This window comes from Phyllostomus hastatus, unplaced genomic scaffold (assembly GCF_019186645.2).
Source record: "Phyllostomus hastatus isolate PE091 unplaced genomic scaffold, TTU_PhHast_1.1 phas_contig_948, whole genome shotgun sequence".
NCBI classification, from domain to species: Eukaryota; Metazoa; Chordata; class Mammalia; order Chiroptera; family Phyllostomidae; genus Phyllostomus; species Phyllostomus hastatus.
In genome coordinates, this window is record NW_025333993.1 from 1,347,643 (window position 1) to 1,366,755 (window position 19,113).

The following is a 19,113-nucleotide window of genomic DNA, read 5'->3' on the forward strand; positions in this document are numbered from 1 at the left end:
GCCAAAACAATACAGGTTTTTTAGAGAACAGGAAGTCACAGCCTGAGAGAAAATTATCTGTGTAACACACACCTGACCAAGGACGGGTGTGCAGGATGTAAGAATTCTTAGAGCTCAAGAGTAAAAAGGCAAAGAGCCTCAGGGAACACTTGAGTGAAGAGGGAGCACAGACAGGCAGTTGAGACAGGAAGATGCTGGTTCGTGGCCATGAACGCTGACCCCACAATGAGCTGCCGCTCTGTGCTCAGCAGGTGGCCACTGCCACACCCTGGAAAGCCGTGCAGCAGCCAGAGCTCCCAGCCTCGCTGGTGGGAGTGTAAATGCACAACCACTTTAGAGAAACATCTGGTAGTTGCTTGTAAAACTAAACATACAACTACCCTGTGACCCGGTGTTCCATTCTCAAGTATTTACCCAAGAGAAATGAAAACATAAGTCCACAAAAAGGCTTGTCAAGAATGTTCATAGCAGCCTTAGTCATAGCAGCTAAGAGAAAAAAAGACCAGGTGTCCATCAGTAGGAAAGTGGGCACCAAATATTATGTCCATATAAAGAAACGCTTCTCAGCAACAGAGCGTAGTGGACCGCAGCCACACACAACGTGGATGAGTTTTGAAAACACAGAAAGGGCACAGGCTGCATGGCTCCTGTCACGTGACATCCAGAGCAGTGAACCTAGAGTGTGACCCAGACAGAGCGGGTGCCGCCCCTCAGCAGTCTGGGCCTCCTGGGGGTGAGGCGGTTCTGCAGCGAAAGGGTTATGCGTGTGCAACTGTTGTAATCCTTCAATGACACACTTAAGATGTGCATGTCACTGCATTAAATTTTATCTAAAAATAAAAATAAAAAGGACCATAAACAAATACCGAATCTAGCAAACTGTTTGAGAGAAAGGGTCCTGATGTCTGTACTTACTTTGGAAAGTGTAGACAGATAAAACCCGGGCTGGTAGATGGACAGGCAGACAGGGACAGACAGATGAACAGACACGTGACAAAGAAATGTGAAAAGTCACAGCACACACAATTGTGCACGGTCCATGGGTTATGGGTCTGTGCATTCACTACGCTGTCCGAGAGTGCACGCATCCTACTTGGAGAAGTCCGCTGTGAAACGGTGGCCGCCTTCCTCGGTGGCGGCCTCACGCACCCCGAGTTCACCTCGTCCCCCGACAGTGCGTTCCTCCGGTGCTCGACCTCACCCAGCCGGTCACTACACAGGCTTGTGGTGCAGGTGCAGGAGGCTGCAGCATAAAGCCCGGGAGTGTGGGTGCGTGTAACTGCCCCGGTGATGTTCTCCCACCTTCCTCGGAATGTGGCTTGTGACTGTGTTTTCAGTCGAGGTTGGCTGAATCTGCGAGCAGAAAGCCAACTGTATTCTGACTTAATTTTATAAGTTAGCGGAACCACACTAAAAATACAATGGTAAGAAAAGAATTACAGCACAATCTTCACAAGAGAAGGGCCCCACTGACCCCCAAAGACCCGGACCCAGAGGCCCTGGGACCACACAGAGAACCGCAGTTACCCAGACGCCCCGTGCGGGTGTATGTGCCTGGAGGTCTGAAAGGGCTCATGCTGGAGGGACATGATTCCACCTGCCCCTTTAGACAGTTCTGTCCCCTCAAGGACTCACGACCAGCGTGTGGCACTTTTGTAATTACAAATTCATCACAGGACCAAAACATGGTGTTTACACACAAGAAGCTGAGTGCAGCACCTTCTTGAGGCCATTTTCTTAAGGAGAAGTCAAGGCTCTGCAGAAGCTCACACAGGGCCACCTCCTGGGGGTCATCTGCTTGTCGCATCACGGGCCATCTCAGGAATGCTGCCAAGGCCCCGGCCCACCCCTGGAGCGTGGCCCGCCCTGATCCTCGACAAGGGGCCGTGAGTAGGACAGAGGACGGGGCAGCCTGTGCCATAAGTGAGCCACGTTGCCACCCAGGACATGAGAGATGCACTTACTCTGCAGCCACCGCTCACGCCTCAGCTTCAGCTTCTCCTTCTTGGGCAAAATCACCTTCGCCTCGGCACCTGAGGACAGAGCACATGTGCAGTGAGCGGGGCACCCCGTTCCCGTGGGACAGAGCCTGAAGCCCCCCACCCGAAAAGCCTGGGAGCAGAACTGGGTGGGCCGTGATGGCCCCAGGCAGCACCACTGCCCCGCAGCAGCCCGCAGCAGCCCGCAGCAGCCGGGTTGCACCAGGGGGTGAGGCTGGCCCCAGCCTCTCCCAGCCCGCGGGGAAAGGCGGAGAGGCGGCTCCTGCGGTGCTGTGGACACCACGCTGCACATCAGCGCAAAGTCAGGGGGTGCCCTACACACAGGTGTCCCTTTGAAGCAAGGGCCTGGAGCTCACCCCAGGCTGCCCCAGGAAGCCCATGCAGGCCTCCACCTACCCCCTCCCCACGCCGACCTGGAGACGACCTTTAGGAGAGCTGCAGCATAAGCATGCTGCCCAGGGAGGGCCACACAGCTCGAAGAGGACCCATGAGCAAGCAAGAACTGGGCGGGCATCTCGCAGCACCCGGGGTCCTCTTCTGCTGAGCCCGGGACCAGGGCTCACAGTGCCCGACTTCCCGGATGTGTCTGCACAGGTGCTGTTGAAAGCCCAGAGGACTCAGGTGAGTACAGTCCAAGTGACAGGTGGTCCTGTATCGTGTCCCTGAACCAGCGAGGGTAACCCACTCCCTTCAGACGTGCCTTCTCCCAGAGCCCTCTGTCCGCCCTCGCCTGCCCACAGGGGGCTGTGTCCCCAGCCCCAGCTGCAGGTGTCGGGGTGTGGACTACAACGCAGGCCTTCTGCTCTGTTCCCCGGGAAAGCTCTGTCATCCAGTCACGGGCCACCCACGGACCTTCCCGCTGCCCGCCCCACCCCCTCAGCGGCTGCGCCATCCCCCAAGCGCTGTCTGCTCGCTCTCTGTGGGGACTTCAACCCCAAGGTCTGCGCCTCCCCTCTTCACCACCCTGCCCTCGCCGCCATGGCCTGTCTCACGCCTTTCTTGTCAGGGCTGAACTCTGTCCCGAATTCACACGTTGAAGCCCTATTCCCAGCACCTTAGAACTGGCAGTACTGGGGGAGAAGGTCTTTAACGAGGTAATTAGGCTGAAATGAGGCCACGTGGGTGGGTTCCAGTCCAGTAAGACTGGTGTCCCCATAGCGACGAGGAGATCAGGACACAGACACGCACAGAGGGATGGCGATGCAAGGACGCAGGGAGGAGACGGCCGTCTACACGCCCAGGTGAGAGGCCTCAGGAGGAACCAGCCCTCCGAGACCTTGACCTCAGACTTCTGTCCTCCAGGACTGGGAGAAATCAATGTCTGCTGTTTGAGCCCCTCGGACTGTGGCTCTGGTACGGCCGCCCGAGGTGACCGAGACACTCGTCTCCGCTTGAGTACCAGCACGGTGCGCCCCACACTCGGTCAGGCCTGCGCCTCCCCTCCCTGCCCCTCCCTCGTCTGCTCACTGCCCGGGAGGAAGTACAACAATGCTCGCCACCAGGTGCCAAGGCCCCGTCACACTCGCTGGCCTGTGGCACTTGCTAGCTACCTGAAGACACCTGGAGACAGGCGCATTGGGCACATTTATGTCAGTGACCTCATGATGAGTCCCATTTTAAAGGCACAAAAACCAAGGCTCGGGGGCGCCGGCCCATGGGGATCTGCTGTGGACCAGGCCTGGAAGGGAGCGTGATGTGTGGGACCACAGCCATCAGGCCTCCGCCGCAGTGTCCCCGGGCTGGGCCCCACTGAGGCTTCGCCAGCAGCCCCAGGACCGGGCCACTGGAGGGGCACCGGGGACTTGGGGTCCGGGGCTTTATTCCCCCAAGCAAACCAGGAACCAAGGTGTGGACATAGGCACCGCCCCTCAGAGCACCCAGATGACGCCCACGGCCCCGACTGCAAAACACGGAGGGTCTCGGGCCTGCCTCGCTGACCCCTGGGCTGCCGCCTCCTTCGCAGCAGGGGGAGGGGTGGGAAGCGAGACACAGGACCCCTTGGCCCAGACAGGCACACTCGGGTGGGAGGGCCGCCGAGGCGCAGCGTGGCGCCCACTGCACTGGGCGTGAGCTGTTGCACCATGCCAGCCACGCCTGAGTCCCCGCTGGACAAAGATGGCCACTGTGTGTCTGAAGGCATCATGTGGCTCCGAGAAGATGTGGGCAGTGCCAGCTGGTGCGTCAGCTGACACTGGACTCTGCTTGGACCAGCTGGACACTCAGACAGAGCCCAAGCCAAGGGCAGCAGGGGAACGTGCTGGGGAAGCGGACACCACCAGGCTGGCGGGCGCGCCGCTCCAAGGCACAAAGACGACACGGTCCGATGACCGTCTGCCCACGTCAGGGTGTGGCGTGTGGGCGCGCACATGTGAGGGCCTAGATCAGCGCCTCTGCTTCCGCTTGCTCTAAAACGGAGCGAGCTCCAGGCTGGCCACGCTTCCTTGGCCTCCCCGGGCTCCTCAGAGACGAGGTGCAGAGAGCCCAGGACACTCTCTATGCAAGATGCACGCCCGGACTCATCGGCTGCCCCCCCCCCGCCCCGCCCCCCCCCCCCGCAGGCTTCCTGGGCTGTTACAACAGGTCCACGGCATCTAGGAAACACAACACAGAAACAAGTCCCGTCAAGAGCCAGGCGGCGATCCCGCTCGTGCCGGAAACTCGGACAAGCCCTGGAGCACACGACGTCATGGAAATCACAGCCCTTCGCCGAGAGGGAGGCCCTGCGTGCCGGCCCACGCTGTACTTCCGGACATGCTGAAAGCCAACACTGCAGCCCCGCCGGCCACGGGGGAGGGGACGAGGCGTCCGGCAGCATCTCTGGGGAGTGACAGAGTGGGAGTGACGCACACGCCGGGGCAGGCCACGCCAGCCCGAGTGCTCGCCTGAACCCGGGCAGGTACCGGGAAGGCAAACAGCAAAATCCTCTAGAGCCTAAGATAAAACAACGTTAACAACCACCAACGACAAGCACTGGCGAGGATCTGAAGCGAAGAAAACCCTCGTGCACTGCTGGTGGGAATGCAGGCTGGTGCAGGCACCGTGGAAAGCAGTGTGGAGATACCTCAGACAATTAGAAATGGATCTATCTGCCTTTTGACCCGGAGATCCCACTTCTGGGAATATATCCGAAGGAATGCAAAACACGGATTTTAAAGAACATAAGCACCCCTATGTTCACTGCAGCGTTATTTACAATCACCACGATATGGAAGCAGCCCACGTCCATCAGTAGATGAGTGGACAAAACAACTCTGGGGCATCTACACAATGGAATGCTACTCTTCTTTCAAAAAAGAAGAAAGTGTTACCCTTTGCATCAGTGTGGATGGACCTGGAGAACACGATGCTAAGTGAAATAAGCCAGTCAGAGAAAGACAAATGCCATATGATTTCACTCGTATGTGGCATCTAATGAACAAACTGAACCGACAAGGAAAATGAGGACAGGCTCATAGAGAACAGGGTGACAGCTAAAGGAGGTGGAGGGATTGAGGAAAAAGGACTCGTGGACATGGACAACAGTGTGGTGACTGCAGAGGGGAGGGAGTATAAGGGGACTAAATGGTAATGGAAAACAAATACAATAAAAAAACATTACTTGGAGAAAAACAAAAGGAAAACAAAATCAACCAGCCGAGTGACCGCAGGCAGGAAGGGAGGGCCGGCCACCCCGGGGCCCTGCTCGGCAGACCAGGCTTCTCCCCAGCGCCCGAGCCCCGCCCGGTGCCCACACCGAGGTGCCAGCACGGCCCTCAGGCGCCGGCGGTAACCTCAGGCAGGTACGGACCAAAACGGCACCTAGCGCTCAGACAGGAGGTCTGGTGCAGACTCAGGCGCGGGCTGCACTCACGAGAAAGCGCAAGGTAAAACACTCCTGTGCACGGCAGAACCACGAGCTGGGGAGTCTGACGGTAGAGACATGCCTCGGGCAGCTGTCCGGCCGAGCTGCGCCTCAGTGCGCCCACCTGGAAAATGGGAGCGCCACCACAGCGGAGTTGGCGAGGCCGGCAGCCCTCTGCTCTGTTCTCATACAGGAGCCTCATGGAACAGACGGCAAAGTTCCAGCAAGGACACGCCTATCTGCCCGCCCCAGCGCCACCCGTGCCCGGGCGGCCCATCCTGCTCTCCCAGGCCTCATCAAGCCACCACGGCTGCCACCAGCGTGGGACGGTCAGAGGACAGGAGCCGGTTCCCCAGGTGCTGCGTCTCAGAAGGGCACGGGTATCACATGAGCACGTTGCAATGGAACTGGAAGGAAAATCGGTATGTAACTGGCCTTTCCGGAAATGATGTCCACGACGCCGTGCGGAGGTGCTGGGGCACGCACGGGCAGGGAGGAAGCACTGCAGGCTACAGCTGACGTGACCCGACTCGTGAAACACAAAGGCATCTGTGCTACCAACGCTTCCCTCGCCACAAGGAGAAACAGAACCTAAGACACAGACTTGGGGGACAATAAAGTAGAAACCATTCACGCCCTCTGGAAGGTCCCAACAGATTAATACGTAAACAAAACATAAAGCCATGGAAGCTCTATAGAAAACACAGAAGAGTTGAAAAACACAAGGAAAACACAGATTTGACTGCATGCAAATTTAAAGCCCGGGCAGGAAAAAAAATTGTGAACAAATTCAAAAGGCACTATGGAGTGGGGGGGAGCAGGCGAACATCTGCAGATGACAAAATGGGTCCTTTCTATGTAAAGAGCTCTTCCCAACCAATAAGAACAAGCCCAGGGGAAAACTGGGAAAGGGACACAGATGGGCCACTCAGACAGAAACTCGGCCGGTGAACGCTCATTCAAACAGCGCACTCTGCAGACCAGACCCCACTGTCCACTCTCTCTTCATGCAGCAGAGACCTGCACCTGCGCCCCGCTGGCACGGCCCAGTGACAGACTCATGCACGCTGGGTGGGAGCTCTGTGGGCAGTGCCTTCACAAGGCAAACTGGCACCGTCTCCTGGCATTCTGAGTGTGTACACACTTGCCTTAGCAATTCCACCGCTATAGTTTTTTTTTTTAAGATTTGATTTATTTACTTTTAGGGAGAGGGGAAGGGAGGGAGAAAGAGAGGGAAAGGAACAGTAATGTGTGGTTGCCTCTCATGTGCCGCCTACCAGGGACCTGGCCCGGATCCCAGGCATGTGCCCTGACTGGGAATCAAACCAGCGACCCTTTGGTTCCCAGGCCAGCACTCAGTCCACTGAGCCACACCGGCCAGGGCCTCCACCACTATAGTTTTATCTGCAAACGTATTCACTCATGTTCACAGATGTGAGGAGCAAGGCCACCGTGTGCCGACCATCACAGAGCCCAGGTGTGGGGAAGTGAGGGCCAGGGCACGCCCGTTTGCAGAGAGGGGCGGGGACAGAGACGCCCGAGGTACGTACGAAGGCCGCACCAGGGCCCGGCCCTCAGTTTTCACGCTGACATGCCCCACGTCCTATCCTACTACTGAGGAAGCAGTGGTGTGGGCATCAGCGCAGGAGCTGTTGGTGGGGGAGCATCACAGGGACACCCCAGGGTGGAGGGACACCCCGGGGCACGAGGACGGCCCGGCACCAGGCAGCCGGACAAGCAGCCAGAACACAGGAAGGCCGGGCCGCCCACTCTGGGCATGGCTGGAAATGAGGGGTCGCCCACCGAGGGTGCAGGCGCAGGGACCGCGCTCCGTTCGTTTTTCTCCATGTCCAGGTTTTCCTCATCATTTATACTGCGCCTTTGTAATTAGGTGGCCATTAAAAAAACCCAAAGCTATAAAAAAAAAACTGGGGATGAACTACCCTCATCAGACAATGTCCTGGAAGGGAACTGGTAAGATGACGAACCCAACAGCCCCATCGACATGGTTTTCAACACCCACCCGCCCAGTATTATTGCTAACGCACCCCCCTTTGTTGCAGCACCGGTCTCATAATGAACCCGCAGGCGCCCCAAACCGCTGAGTATGTCAGAACGACATACTCCAAACCCTGGGGCTGACTCCTCGCAGAGAGCCACACCACGGTCCCGAGATCGCTGCAAGTATTTGGAAGGCTGTGGGGCAACCTGTGGTTTCAGTTCTGTGGCCTAAAAGCTGTCTTCCTTCGGAGGTGGACCCCAAGCCCCCAACCAACCGACGGGAAGGAATAAGCAGCACCCTTGGGTGAACAAGGGGGCAGGAGCCCTCTTGGGGGTGCAGGACCCAGCCTCCTCCCCCCTGGGCAGGCTGTCCTGCCACTGCCTGCCCCCACCCCAGCCTGTCTCCCAACACCCCCCTCCAAACCGCCACCCCCACCACCCCGCCTGTCTCTGTCACCTCCTTGAGATTATTAACGGGAGGGGTGGACCCAGGGCGAGCTTAGGCCACTACGGACTCGGCACCTCGGACCCGCCCACACTGCACCTCTCAGCACAGTGCGTGCACACACGCCCCTGCAGGTGCCCACAGGCCGAGGGTGGGTCCTCCCGCACACCACTGCCCAGAGCTGGGAGGAACTCACTGGGACACGAGCGGCTGCAGCTTGTTCCGAAGTGGGGGGAGGGGAATTCACGCACAGCGCAAGGGGCCCACGCAGCCACAAGCAACGCCAGGTGGTCTGTCCAGAACTGGCTCCTCCAACGCAGTGATTCCCTCTCCACCTCCCCTACTCTGGTTAGTTCCCCTTTCACAGCTGCAGAGGGGGGTGGAGGCGAGGAAGGGAGGCTGTCGGGTGGAGTCTGTGCAACCCTGACTGCAAGGCTGGAGGAAAGGTGGGAAGGGCCTTCGAGGGGGTTTGTGGGAAAACCTTTGAACAACCCCTGGGAAGCCCTCGGGTTCCCGGTGTGCTGGAGCCCGGCCTTCCCAGCGCCCCTCCAGAGGCAGGACGGGCCTCTGCAACCTGAGCTGGGCTGGAGGAGACGCAGCTTTGCCGCCCTCTGCTGAGCAGCCCTGCGCCTGAGCCTGCGCCTGCCTCCCACTTCCAAGGAAACCCCTGCAGTGGGTCAGAGGCACAGGGGAAGGAAACAGGGAAAGCGCAGGCACGCTACTTCGGTCTCTCTGCTTGTGGGATGCGGGCGTCTCAGCAGCACAGGCCTAGAGACAGAGAAGGCAGGTGCACACGTCCCCAGTGTCCCTGCAGCAAAGTCCCTCCACTGTGGCCTCCTTGTCCACTCGCCGCGGCCACTCCCCAACCTCTCCCGCCAGAGAGCCCAGCAGACACGCTTCCAGCACAGCCCCCTGGTGCTCCAAGCCGTCCAGCGTGCTGGCAATGCTGAGGCTCCCCCCTCCCGTCCTTCCGCTCCTGTGCCCCTACGCAGGCCTGTCCTCCTGCAGGCCCATCCTACCCTGCCCGCCCCTCCCGCATGAGTCTGGGGCTGGCAGCGCCCCCCAGGCCCCGGGATGGAGTACTGGTGCCGCACCCCAGGTACCTGTCTGAGAACTGAGCGGGCTTGTTCTCTGCCACTGCCCAGCATTCAAGGAATATAGGACTAGAAGTAGAATGGCAGAGAAGCGACCTGTGTGGGGGAGGGACGCACTGCCACACACGTCAAGCCCCCACGCCAAGAAAGGACACAGAGGACCCCGGAAGCTGCTTCACAGACAGGTCCACGAGCCCAGGGGCCCTGACCCGCAGGGCAAAGCCAAGCTTGGCTGGTGGTGGCTGGGAGTCATCCGCAAGGGGGAGTTAGGTTGGTGGTGGATGAGCTGCGAGGGCCTCACAACCAGGCCAGGCTCCCCTGTGAGTGGGCTCAGCCTCTCCCAGTGCGCACGGGCTGCAAGGCACAGACACAGCAGCAGAGGCATGGGGAGCAGTTCTATTTGTGACTCAGGCCAGGGCGAAGGCCCGAAGGAAGGACCTGTCTGCGCTAATCCAGGCAGACGGGCGCCCTCGCCTTGCCCAGGAGATCACTGAGCAGCTAGCGCATGAGTCATCAGATGCCGCTTTCCACATGACCTGCCCCTGTCCCAAGCCACCAGGCCCAGCTCAGGCCTGGGGACAATTAAGCTCACTGTTCCAGATCCAGGCAGTGGCCAATAAGGAGGCCAGACTGAACAGCTGCTGAAGAGGGAGGCTCAGGTAGGGCAGAGGCCGAGGCACAGACACCTGCACCAGGAACCCGGAGCATCTGGACACCTTGGGGACACCTGGGGGGCTCCATCGGGAGCCCCAGCAGCTGTGGGACCTGATCGGGAGACCAGGAAGTACTTGAGTGAGCACAGCGCAGAACCACAGGGCCTGTCTGGGCCCCAGGATCTGCACGGAGACGAGAGATGAGACGGCCACTGTGTTCCTGTAGCTGCCAAGCAGGACCCACTGGGCCCGGGCCAGGGTTCCACACTTGGCAGCATCAGAGACCCCTGAAGGGTGTGTGAAAACAAGGTTCACCAGGTCTGGGACGAGGCCCCCACGGTGCTAGTGCTGACCTGGGGCGACCTCAAGGGGAGTGCAGAGCTTTGGCTCCTCTCTCCGTGCAGGTGCAGCTATGCCGATGCCCTGCAGAGAGCCACCCAGCAGTGCCAGAGGGAGGTCCCAAGGGCCTTCCCATTCCCAGCTGGGGCCTCACAGCTCTGAGGGGCCAGCGCCCACAATGGGGCTTGGCCTCTCCCAGCACTGCATCCTTGTCTGTGAAAGGGGACAAAGTAGGCCAGCCCCTCACTGACACGGGAGTACCGCTGGGCAGCACAACCGAAGAAGCCCAGAAGGACCCTCAGGGAGGCCCACGCAGCACACCTGCTGGCAGATGCCACACTCACCTGACGCACGAGGAAGTAACGGTCCTGGGAAGCTACACAGATGCCCCCAAATCCAACAGCCAACAATGCACAACACCAGGACTCCAACTCAGGTTTGTGACTGTAAACTAATGCTCTGTCGCCCCCACTCCCTGCACACTGCTCGGGGACACTGGCTGTGCACAGGTGGCTTCTCCTTCTGGGTGCATGCACTGCCAACAGGCAAGGCAAACGCCAACCCGGCCCAACAAGGCAGGGCCCATCCCACAGGCAGAAGGCAGCCTCGGCCCCACACCCGCCAGGGGAGGCAGGAAGGAGGGAGGGCCCAGGGTGACAGGCAGGAGAGGCGGGAACAGCCGCCACTGGAAACTGTCAGAAGACAGCATTTGTAGCTCTCAGGTGGAATACCTGTCTCAGCAATTTGAAAAGATCCTAGTTTTTGTATGAAATGCCAAATATCTAACCACAATCATACATAAAGCGCTCATTCAAGGTTTAGAAAGGCGATCAGAACTGCCCCAAATACCCAGACAAGCTGTAAGAGAATCAGTGAACACAGACAACGGTTTGACCACGGCGCTCACTAAAGAAACTTCTGCAAAATGAGGACTGCCAGCAGTTCCCTCTCCAAGCACCTTCCTCCATTCATTCCCACATATTTACCTTCCCACAGTCTGGGCCCTGCAAGACTGTAAGTGTGCTGCTCTTTGCTACAATGTTACAGAAGCCAGGTTCTCATTGCCCTTTGAGCTGCTCATCATCACTGTTTCGTCCACGTGACATGCACTGCACACATTAGCAAACTGCTTTTCTCTCGTTGGTCTGTCTTTTATGAACCTAATTTGCAGGCTCCCTAGGAGAGTAGGGGGGAAATGTCTGCTCTCTGCAGTTTCAATGCACAAAGAACGGCAAGGACAGTCAGATACACCTCCCCAGTGACATAACGAAAATCCAGAGCAATGATGTAAGTAAACATTACCCCACAAAAGATGCCTGATACATGAGGTCAGTCCAGAGGGTGTCTAGCCATGTAATATGAAAAACAGAAATATTTATTGTAGAAGATACAAGAAACATTGTACACAGGACAATGACACCTCAGTCCCCTTCAATGTAGGCTCCTTGGGTCCTCACACAGTTTTCCTAATCACCATCAGCTGCCCTGTCATATTTTCCTGAATCTCATCGACGGTCTGAAATCTCTTCCCTTTCAAAGGTGATTTTAGTTTGTGGAAAAGCCAGAAGTCACAGGGCGCCGCCAGATTTGGGCTGTAGGGTGCTGAGTCACCTGGGTGACTTGATGTTTCACCAACAACTCTGCACAAGACATGATGCTTGAGCGGGCACATTGTCGTGATAAAGCTGCCAATCACCACCAGTTGCCATAGCTGCGGCCTTCTGAATCACCTGAATAGTTTCCGTGGAGGAATGTTCAAGCTTAACACAAACTGTGATGCAGATTCGCTGCTCTACTCGCTCAGTCATTTTGAATGTGACAGCCACATAGTACACATGCTCATTCAGTGGGTCTAACACCCCCACTGACTAGTACAGTCAAGTGATTGCTCACACGTGTGTATTCCAGTCTATTCTCCTTGGCTGCCAGGTTACATCGACGCTGAGCAAACCATTCTCATTACATTAACAATGCCTGGACCTTTTTCTGGACAGACCTCACAAGTCAAGCCAATGAAACCTGGGAACCTGGTTTCAATGATGGGAACCTGGAAAATGATACAAAAATCTGGGTGCTGCTTAGTCACCCAGCAAGAACAGTCTATACATATTTCACCAGAGAACCAACTGTGAGAACACAGAGACTGATAAAGCAGTGAGACACACAGGACAGCCACGTATGAGTTCAGAGATGAGGCGTGCAGTGGGCAGGAATCAGAGGAACGGGTGTGCCGGTCAGGTACAGTGGGGTTACAGAAAGACGGTCAAGTACAATGGGGTTACAGAGAGACGAGGCGAAGCAGCCCTGCCCCCAGGGCCTGAGGGCTCTGCACGAGGTTAGACACCTCCAGTGTTTTAAATGCTCAACCGTACACGTGCAGCTCACACCTCAGCGGCAGCCTCAGGGTTTCTCTCCAGACTGGGTGGTGCACCCTCCCAGTCTGAGAGAGCTCACGCCACCCCGGGGCAGCGAAGGGGAGTAGAGCCGCTCTCCACCTCCGGGGATGCTCAGGTGAAAGCTCTGGCCGAGAGCTCGGCTGGATCAAGAAACAAACAGAAAAAGGTCGGGAGGGGTGGCTGTGCAGTGTGGGCCCTCGTGTGCGCCCTGAGTTGTACAAAGAAGCTTTACGAGGCATCATGAAGATGTGGGCACTGCGTGTTTATTTGATAAGAAGAAATGAGTGCTAACTTGCTCAGCTGTAATAACAGCATTGTAGACAGCTTTTTTTAAGAGCCCTCAGAAACAGACACTAACGAACCATGAAGCAAACTGACAGCTTCAAAATAACGCGGTAGGGGTGTGCTGATGGTGGCTGATGGGCACATGGGATTCCTTTACACCATTCTTTTCTAGTTTTTAATAAATCTTAAATTTCCCCATTAATATAAACCTTTTTAAAATGCACAGGCAAGCCCTGGCTGGCGTAGCTCAGTGGATTGAGTGCTGGCTGCAAACCAAAGCATCGCAGGTTTGATTCCCAGTCAGGGCACATGCCTGGGTTGCAGGCCACAGCCCCCAGCAACCACACATTGATGTTTCTCTCTCTCTCTTTCCCCCTCCCTTCCCTCTCTAAAAATAAATAAAATCTTTTTAAAAAAATGCATAGACAATTGAAACGTGCCCTGACCCTTGTGCATGAACAACTCAAAGCCAGCCGGCACTGTAAACAGCCAAACCCTCTCACCTCTCCTGATGGAAGCGACGCTCCTCGCGTCCAGGTCCAGCTTCTGCACCAAGGTGCCGGGGTCTATCTGGGTCCTGGCAAAGATGTCGGTGTTCACAAAAGCCCACTCCTACAAATGAAAGAAAGAAGACCATGTAAGACTCGATACATGGCTTCGTGGTGAAATTCAAGGCCCATCAAAACGTAGGGAGACCCCAAGGCGAGGGCCTCAAGCTGCGTAGGGACTGGCCCGGCTACCCAAGGAGAAGGACCTGGGAACCTGTCCTCACTCCCCAGGCCCAGCAGGGGAGCCCAAGACCCTCAGCGCTCAGACCCCAGAGCCCTACAGTGACCCCTTTCTGCCCACCTCAATCACCAGGGGGCTGGGCTCCTGGCTTAAGAACCATCTCAGACCAGACTCGGGATCTCCCCCCAAACCCTGCATCTTCTCACTCCTCCGGCACTCTCCCGCTTTACGTCCCTTCCTCCCCCTCGGCACTGCCTCTCCCAGGTCTGCTTCCAACCCGCCTTCTTCCTTGCATCAGGGTTCACAACCCTCCACGTCACTGCGCATCACACGTGCTCATCCAGGACCCGCCTCCCACACACATCCAGCTCACTCCAGGGCCAAGCTCCCGGACAGGTGCCTCGGCAGGGACTTCAGCACCCAGCCCCGGGGAGTCACACACCAATGGACAGGATGCGGGTGGCACAGAAACTGGCCTGAGCACCAAGATGGTGCCGGGCTAAATGCACCCACCCAGAGTGCCTGACAGAAGCCCTAACTCTTGGGGACGTGTCTGGTGTGGTGAACAAGAGACCTCAGAGAACCCACATGCGGAGCACTGAGGAGCCTGGGGGACGCCGGGCAGAGGGGAAGGCCACTTCAGCTGGCACCGCCCCGCAAAGCGGAGCCCCCGGTCACACACGGAAGTCTGTACACACTGACACTCGACTCCTCTCTGTCACTTCAGCGTTTTCCACAGTGTGCCTGTTATCTCACTGCTTCACCTTCGGGAGCTTAATATAAAAGGTGCCGATGCTTTTGCACAGTTTACAGTGTCATCATGTGACTAGAAATCAGAATTCTGCCCAATTATTCCACATTAAAATTCCATGGCCACACTTTTTTTAATACAAAGTCTTCTTATTGCCTTTTGTCTCCAAGTCCGCCTCGTCTTGGCAAGGTTTTCTTTTTCCCTCTCTCCTGTTTGGTGCCTCATGTCTTTCACACCGTGGGCAGAGCTACTTCGCAATCCCTGTCTTGTGACTGTGTTTCTGACGTCAGGGCCGTCCACTGCCGGGCCTACTCTGCCTGCTGACTCTCACTCACGGCGGCTTGCTTCCTTGTCATTTGAACTGCAGTCTCGGGTCCGGCGCGATTTTACCTGCTGAGGGAATCCCACCTGACCTGGCCAGCCCGGGAAATAAAAGCTGGGGCTGGGGGTGTGGCAGACCATCTCCCCAACTACCATTTAACTCGTGAGAATTACAAGTCTTATTAACAACAGAAAGAATCTATGGCATATCGGAAGCTACCGTAGGAGCTTTACCCCTTCCCCCAGTTCCCAGTCCGTGGCTATGGCTTCCCGGGCGTGGAGGCAGCAGCCGGCAAGTCCCTCACCCCACCAAGTTGCGCAGACTCTATTCCAAGAAGGTAAGGCCAGAGAGTCAGAGTTTTCCTCCCCCTCCCCCCTCACTTGTCGGGCAGACACTCCACCCTAAGCAGGGAAGGTCTGGGGTCCTGGGTTCTGACTGTCCTTGCCCAGTTCGTAGAGTGAAGCTACCCACAAGCCAAGGAGATTAAGGGCCACCTCCCAGCTCCACCTGCAGAGAGGGGTGTCACCAGGGAGAAGCTGAAGCCGCCCCTACCCTCCGAGGAGAGAACTGGCTCTATCAGGACAGAATGAGGAAAAGCCTGTGCTAAGGGTGGCGTGGGACACTGGGGATCCGTGCAGACTGTGCAGCTCACAGCACCGCAGTGCTGGCAGCAACCAGCCACCTGGCCACGCACACAGAGTGTAACAGAGAGAACACCACAAAAACAGCCAAGAGCCCTCCCGGGACCACAGTCCACCCTGCGGTCTGGGCTGCACCCTGGGATCCAGGCTGCACCCATTGCTGGATGGGCACCCTGGAAAGCATGTCCGAGCAAACACCATGCAGGGCGAAGGACCCCAGGCACAGGGCCCAGGCACAAGCTCTGAGCCCGTGCTGGCTGGACGATCCCGGGCACTAGCCCAGTAGCACCTGCAGGAGAGCACCCCTGACACTCTGCAGGCTGAGAGGCTTATGCCACGCTGGCTCAGGGGCGATCAGGGGAAAGTCAGAACTTCCAGTCCCTGGCTGAAGGTGGGTCAAAGACAAACTCGCAACAGTGAAAGCAGCATGTGGGCCTCACACGCATCCAGTGGTGAAGGACAGAAACCTAACTGGACGAGGGAGGGGCTTACCCCCACTCTGACCAATAGTGGCTTATACTGATCCAGGAAGCCTGGTGCAAAGATTAAAACAACCACAACAACAAAAATACGAGCAAGAAGACCAAAGGCTGCACGCTGGAGGCTGCACACAGTTCAGAGCCAGGCCAATACCCAAGTAAAAAGACCAGGCAAACAGCGTCGGTCCCCTGGGGGTGCCACAGTGCACTTCCCACATGTCCAGTTTTCCACAGCAACCAAGTATGACCCGCGCAGAGAAACAGGAAAAGCGTGACTGAGGTAGCTGCAGCTGCATTAAGGGGCCCGCACGTTGGACTCACTAAGACTTCAAAACAGCTGTTGCAAATGAGGCCACAGCTCTAGAAGGGACACTGTCTACAGAACTGCAGGGGCGTATGATGCCATCTCACCAAACAGAGCCTATCAGGAAGAGAGAGACACTATTAAAACATAAAATAAAATCTGGAATCAGAACACACGGTGATCAAATTTCACTCGAGAGGTTCCATACTAGAGCTGAACCACCAGCAGAAACAATCAGCAAATTTGAAGACAGATCGATGGAGATGATGCCATCTGAAGGACAGAGAGAAAAAGAAGAGAGCATGACAGAAAAATCAGTGGAAATAAGTTCACGGAAAAGCCTTAAGACATGAAGATGCAGGGGAACCTGCCTGGGACGGAGTGACCAGGCCAGCAGGGGAGCTCCACCCAGCACACACCTGATCACAGAACACAGTCACTCACACACCCCAGCAGAGGAATCCTCCACGGGGAGGCATCACCGACCACAAGCCCAACAGGAAAAGCTGTAGAAGGCATCCCCTGCAAGAAACGGACTCCCCAGGGTCTCGGCCAATGAGAAACCATCACCACCCTAAATTCGTCCTTTTCTTCAATGGCATTTTGTTCAAAACAACCTCTCCAACTTCCTTCTTTTTTTTTCCTTAAAATAACTCCTTTACATTGTTGGACTTGCCTGTGGCTTTTTTGTCTCTGGCTTGTTCCAAATGCCCCAAGTTACATTTTTTGCAGCTCAAGGCGCGGGGAAAAGTCAACCTCTCATCCGCTGTCTCAACGTGAAATGAACCTGGAGGCCACCAAACGTCGCGGATCCAGAAGGCACGCAGGTGGGGAACCACAGGGCCACAGCCAGCGCACGACCCCCCAGGCTACACAGTGCGGCGCCCCCACCCACCCCCGCCGACCCTGCCCCCATCCCAGCCATCCCCATTCCACACACACCCCAGCCGTGACGGCCGCCCGCGGCCCCTACTTTACCTTCTTCCCCACTCCGCCGGCCGGGGCCTGCGGTGGGGCCGCCTCCACGGCCGGAGGAGCGAGGCCGGGTGCGGATTGCCCCGTGAGTCTCACGGCAGCCTGGTGCACTCGGGCTCGCAGCCCCCTCACTTTCCCCATGTCTCAGAGTGCGAACCACAGCGGGCCGGAAGCAGCGGGGTGCACGAGGTGGAGCCTGCTGGAAACCGGTCCTGCGCTCTCTCCGCCCGGAGGAAACCGGAGCCCAGACGCCCGGGTTCCGAGACCCTCCCAGCAGCGACCGTGTTGTCGCTCGGGAGGGGCGTGGCCGTTTATCCGCCACGCCCCCTAAACGCCCCGCCTCCCAGGCTGATACGGTCTAATTTCTGGAATCCAAGCTGCCCTTGCGATTTGGGTATGATAATGTGGCGCTAGATGGAACAAGCTTGTTGTAAACACACTAGTGTGTTTGTCACATGACCCTTGTGCCTTTGATACAGTCTCAGGGGGAGAAATAAAATTAAAAGGCTGGGGCCGGGGCCTGCATATTATCAGAAGAGGTGACCCAGGAGATCTGAGACTGAATATGGCTGAATCTAAGAGAAGCCCCAACAACCCCTGCCTGAGCTAGTCCATTTGTTTTATTAACTGTGATTGAACCTTTACTTTGTATCCATCTTGTATTACAGCATTTCATTTACTCCTCAAAAGACAGTCCTTTTAGCCCTGGCAGGTGTGGCTCAATTGGTTGGAGTCATGTCCTATAACCAAAAGGTTGCAGGTTCCATTCCCAACCAGGGTACATACCTAAGTTGTGGGTATGTTCCCTGTCCAGGCGCAGGCGCATGCCACCCCTGGTCTGGACACAAAGATACCTGGTCTGGGTGCCTGTGTGGGAGGCAACCAATGGGTGCTACTCTCTCACATGGATGTTTCTTTTTCTCCCTTCCTCCAAAAAGCAATGGTGTCATCAGTTTAAATGGGAGACGTGCTTGGAAGCTCCAGGACCATTCAGAAAAACAAGAAAGCAAGCTTGAACGGTTGAATGGATGTGACTTTCAAAGAGCCCTATTGTTCTGTTCGGGCCACTCAGGAGTCCAGGCTCGGCTAGGACAGAACACACAGCAGCCTCCTCCAGCCCCATCTAGGAGCCCAGCAGAAACCCAACCACAAAAAAATGGGCGGGCTTTGGAGCGGAATAGCCCCACACAGAGCTGGGCACCCCTTCTCACGAAGGGTGGAAAGGTGTTTGCCCTGGTGTGTGGTCTCCCTGCTGCGGGAAAGTCAACATTCTATTTTGGCTGTTAGCAGGTCTATTCAGGGTCTACAGGAGCTGGCCTGTCCAGTTCCGGAGTATCCAACATGGACAGGACAATTATAGATGATGAAGGCTCCTGCGTACACCAGCATGGATCCAAGCTAAGGCCAGAGAGAATGTCCCCAGAAGAGCTCCAGAAGCCAGCCCCTGTCAGGGCGCCCCAGTGTTGGCACCTGCTCAGCGCCTCCCAGACCGAGTGGTTGAAAGGAGAGCTCGCCCTTCTTTGGAACGTCTGGGAAGTGAGGGTGTTGGGCCAGCAGGCGGGCTTTCTGGAATGTGGAGAAAGCCGTGCTCACCCCAAGTCAGGTCCCCACCAATCCCATGGGACCTATGACCTCTTTAAGGGGGTATCATCAGAAGTGTAAGAAGCCTGGTTCCAATCAGTTCTCCAAAGGCACAGCGCAGGTCCCCAGCTGTGCCATGATATAACAAGAATGCAGAGGTAATTTCTGCTGATATAAGCCATTCGGGGTGAGCTATGGGCACAGCACACAGGCACAGAGACAAAACCCCATGCGCATCAGGGAGTGTCTTCCTGGCAGCCCACACAGGAACGCTAGG

General features: G+C 56.8%; 1 protein-coding gene across 2 annotated transcripts in view; it reads right to left on the reverse strand.

Moving 5' to 3' along the window:
• SLX9 (SLX9 ribosome biogenesis factor) overlaps positions 1-17,484 on the reverse strand; it is a 30,853-nt gene extending 13,369 nt beyond the window's left edge. For both annotated transcript variants that reach the window (XM_045852526.1, XM_045852525.1), the window contains exons 1-3: positions 17,259-17,484; positions 13,558-13,666; positions 1,965-2,033 (exon numbers count right to left, since the gene is read on the reverse strand). In XM_045852526.1, coding sequence (XP_045708482.1) covers positions 1,965-2,033; positions 13,558-13,666; positions 17,259-17,396 — 316 coding nt within the window. In that variant the 5' untranslated portion in view covers positions 17,397-17,484. The remainder of the gene's footprint in view (positions 1-1,964; positions 2,034-13,557; positions 13,667-17,258) is intronic.
• Between the last annotated feature and the right edge of the window lie 1,629 nt (positions 17,485-19,113).